General features: G+C 43.7%; 1 protein-coding gene across 1 annotated transcript; it reads left to right on the top strand.

Annotated features, from left to right (window-relative positions):
• Positions 1–512: 512 nt before the first annotated feature.
• On the top strand, positions 513–2,891 carry LOC100281005 (PAP fibrillin family protein). Its single transcript, NM_001153924.2, has 3 exons — positions 513–1,016; positions 1,123–1,188; positions 2,701–2,891. Exons 1-3 carry the CDS (start codon positions 520–522, stop codon positions 2,798–2,800), a joined length of 663 nt encoding a protein of 220 aa, NP_001147396.1. The 5' UTR covers positions 513–519; the 3' UTR covers positions 2,801–2,891.
• The last annotated feature ends 1,199 nt before the right edge of the window (positions 2,892–4,090 follow it).

Genomic DNA, 4,090 nt, shown 5'->3' with positions numbered 1-4,090 from the left:
ATTACAAATTCACGTGGTCAGTGATAACTCTCCTCCGATGAACTCACTCTGTTGGTGATTTGCTCACGAAGAGGTTCATCATGATGATTAAATTCATAGCAATATGCTCAATATTATTATGCTGGAAATATGGAACAATAAATTATTCGTTTTGGGAAATAACAGAGATCATTATTAAATGTGAAAGACAAATATATCAACACCTACCTTGCCTCTCTAAATTGCTTCTACAACTCTTCGCACCTCTACTATTAAGGGGAGCGAAGAAAGTGGATCTGATAATCTATGGTAAAGTAGTTCTCAAACGTTTAGTACTTGCGGGGAGCCATGGATGGGGTTAGGGTTCAATGAGGCGACATGCACATGATTGCGGTAAGGATGGAACAGAGTGCAGCCCATCAAGATAGAAAAAGAGGCCCATGACTTATATCACTCGGCCCAAGTTGCCTCGAAGGGCAAGGCTCTTGCTATTCGCGTCTCCACGGCCACCCGAACCAAATCTTCCTTGGCACACCACCGATGGCGCCACTCCTCTTCGTCCCGAACAAAACCTTGGCACCACCGATCCTCCACGCTCGCCACCGCTTCGCGCCCAGACCCCCATCCGCCGCGGCCTTCCTCCGCAGATTTTTTCCCACCAGGCCACCGGCGGCGAAGGCTGACCTCCTCCGCCTCATCGCCGACCAGGGCCGCGGCCTCGAGACGCAGTCCGCCCCTTCCCGCCTCGCTGACATCATCTCCTGCATCGACGCGCTCGCCGCCGTATCCCCCGGCGCAGACACCGTATCCGACGCCGCCAAGCTCTCCGGAACCTGGCGCCTCCTCTGGACCACCGAGCAGGAGCAGCTATTCATTGTGCGCAACGCCCCATTCTTCCGCACTGCCGCCGGCGACGTGCTCCAGGTCATCGATGTCGCCAGCGGCGCCCTTAACAACGTCATCACGTTTCCTCCCTCAGGCGCGTTCGTCGTCAATGGCGACATCGAGGTCCAGCCGCCCCAGCGAGTCAATTTCAGGCATGTTTTTGGTGCTTCACTAGCAATCTAGCATCTGTTTCATAATTGGATCAACTGATGGACGTCTTGACGTGTAATGTGGTCTGTGGATGTGCTTGTTCTATAGGTTCACACGCGCTGCTCTGAGAGGGAACAACTGGGAGGTTCCTTTTCCGCCGTTTGGAAAAGGATGGTGAGTGCAACACTGCAACATGTTCACTCCTTGATGGTAGCTTATTATAGTACTCCAATCTTTTTTAGGAACAGGAGGGGACAGCGCCTTATGTATGGTTGCAATTAAATCATTTTAGCACACAGGAACTAGAAGTCTAGAATAGTAACACAAGTTTAGCAACCTGGAACATAAGTTCATGTAGATCAGAAGGAAGTTTGTGGGCATATCATTCAGTTAAATTGAATGGATGAGTGAAAAAAGGGACTATATGCTTCCTCGTGGAATCATTAGTAGCTTCTAAATTCAGCACTGCAGTGATGCTACCCTTTCTTGGTACCAGATGAAGCCTAATGTGTTTTTGTTAGGTCCTCAAATTACTCCTGTGAGTGTTTAGTTTATACTAACAGATTAAATGAACTAAAATTTTGCACCTCCTTTGCCTAAGTCGTGTTGTAGTCTTAGTGATGTGTCACCCAAGTGGCCAAGTCCTCACGAACTCGCCTACAGATGGCAAGAACTGAGTCTGTTTTCCCCTTAATTCAAAGAGGCAGTCTGCATTTGAGGAAAAAAAAAAGATGATCTCAATTTTGTACTTGATCCATCTTAGAATGTTTTCCATGTTTCCATATGCTGATATGCAGTTGCGTTTTGGAGGAAAAAATTAGGAGCCCTCAAAACCAGCCTAACCCTCGTCAGCCAATGTTTTTTTGGTTGTTTAAGGTGAAACGGACAAGCTCGAATACTCTAACCATGCTAAGTGTTCCTGACAAAATATCTCGTGAATGTTGGCTAAGAGCAACTCCAATAGTTCTCTAAACAACTCTCTAAATCTTAAATTTAAGAAGTGAAATAGAAAAATACTTCTCCAATGGTTCTCTAACTAGACTTGCTAAATTTACTTAGTTGCTATTCAACTCTATTTACTCTCCACATTTAGCAACTCGGTAGGAACTCCCTAAATGCAGTTGACGTCAATTTCTTCACACTAGCGTGATTATTTTTCACTTTCCCACACAGTGAGGTAGACAGGTATAGCACACTCTTTTTTCACTTTCTAGCATAATGAGATAACTAGGTCAAACACGTATGACACAAGTTTCTCCTTCACCATCGAACCCAACTTCCTCATAGGTTGCGCCACCGGACCACCACTCCTCCATAGTTCATATCGACCGGCCTTTTCTCTTTCGCCCTCACATAGGGGCAGGGCCGCTAAATCTAGATTCAAAATCGAACTACTTCCTAAATATGAGCAACTATTGGAGACTAAGTTATTTTTTACTTTCAATAGCTATTTAGCAACTTGCTAAACATGATTTTAGCAAGCTATTTTTTAGAGAACTATTGAAGTTGCTCTAAGCACTCCATAATGTTAGCTTGTTGTCCTTCATGTCTAAAAAGAAAATAATGTTTGCTTGCTAAGTGGTGCCTTGCCGTTGCTAGAAAAGTGGAATGACCGTGTTACACATTTTTTTTAGTTTGTTGATTTTCTTTCAATATTTTTGATGGATTATGTATATCAACTTCCAGGTTTGACACTGTCTATTTGGATGACGACATACGGGTTGCTAAGGACATAAGACGAGACTATTTAGTGGTTGAGCGTGCTCCATATTCTTGGGATGTGTAGTTTCTGAAGTCCAAAACTGGTCAAAAGAACGTTTAGAGAACTTTATGCTTTCCCAACCAAGTATACATGCTATTCCGTTTCCTATCATGTATATTGTTATGTTCCACAGATATATACTCCCTCCGTTTCTTTTTATTTGTCGCTGGATAGTGCAATTTTGCACTATCCAGCGACAAATAAAAAGAAACGGAGGGAGTATGGTACAGTACAGTAAGTCCGATTCATGTTGTACGTGTACTCGCGCTAACATATTCTCTAAACAAATTGATAGTAGGGAGCTGGTATTGTCCATATATGTTTTTGTTGGGGAATAAACTGTCACACCCGACTTTAAGGAACAAAGTCAGGTGCATCTCATACATGCGCCAAGAAGACAATATATATAATAACAGAGTGTATAGAGATAAATGTCACAATAATCAGAGTATTTATTACATAGCGGAAGACTTATTACAAAATAAAAGAATAAATATAAAACGAACTAAGGATCGTTCAAGCCAATGTCAACTGAGAAACGTCACCTAGATCAGATCAAACTCCTCGCTTTGTGACTCCTCCTGAACCACCTGCTCTTCTCCTGTGCGGGGGTGTGAGACAACAAGAGTGAGCTCACATACGTTCATCGCTCAACAAGTCGTGGGGAATAATGTGACATGAACTCACCAAAGGTGGGAGCTCATGGAGTGTAAGGCTTATCAAAGATAATGGTTAAAGCTGAGCATTGCTTTTAATGTTGGTCAAACTTTTATTAGCAGTTACTAAGTGTAAGTAAATACCAAACCATAAATAAAGTAATAGAACAAATTAATAATAAACCCACGCATATGCAAATGACAAATTGAGTTTAGGTTCCATAATTTAATCATCAGAGAGTCCTGAGCTGCTCATGACCGTGAGCTCGGCTAGTATACCAGTTTTACACTCTGCAGAGGTTGTACCCTTTACCCACAAGTCATGTTACCCATCTGCCAAGGGGTCGCGACTCCCATACACCTCTACCTGGAAAGCGCGGCAGGGCAACACTACGAGGCCTTTACAAAGTTCCACTAGCTTCCGAAAACCCACTACAGTTTATAGGAAGCTCCAATGCAGGGTTCTTGCTTGACCGCCATCGCAACAAAATCAACCAAGGACCTCCCTACACTGACCACTCCCCTACTGCCCTTGCCCCTTTCGGGTAAGGTAGTCTTCCACTAGCTTTCCTAATTAGTCAGCCAAGGGCGTCCATAAACCCTTGTGGTGGCACGTGTTTCTCAAGTTAGGCTCTATGTTCCAATTAACATTAATGAT

Source organism: Zea mays, chromosome 5, assembly GCF_902167145.1.
Source record: "Zea mays cultivar B73 chromosome 5, Zm-B73-REFERENCE-NAM-5.0, whole genome shotgun sequence".
In the NCBI taxonomy this organism is placed as follows: Eukaryota; Viridiplantae; Streptophyta; class Magnoliopsida; order Poales; family Poaceae; genus Zea; species Zea mays.
The sequence above is the reverse complement of the archived record's forward strand: the minus strand, read 5'-3'. Positions and strand labels throughout refer to the sequence as shown.

Coding starts and splice junctions, on each gene's coding strand:
- LOC100281005 (NM_001153924.2), top strand. CDS start 520: ATGGCGCCACTCCTCTTCGTCCCGAACAAAACCTTGGCACCACCGATC. Junction 1,017..1,122: donor CCCCAGCGAGTCAATTTCAG/GCATGTTTTTGG, acceptor CTTGTTCTATAG/GTTCACACGCGCTGCTCTGA. Junction 1,189..2,700: donor CCGCCGTTTGGAAAAGGATG/GTGAGTGCAACA, acceptor ATCAACTTCCAG/GTTTGACACTGTCTATTTGG.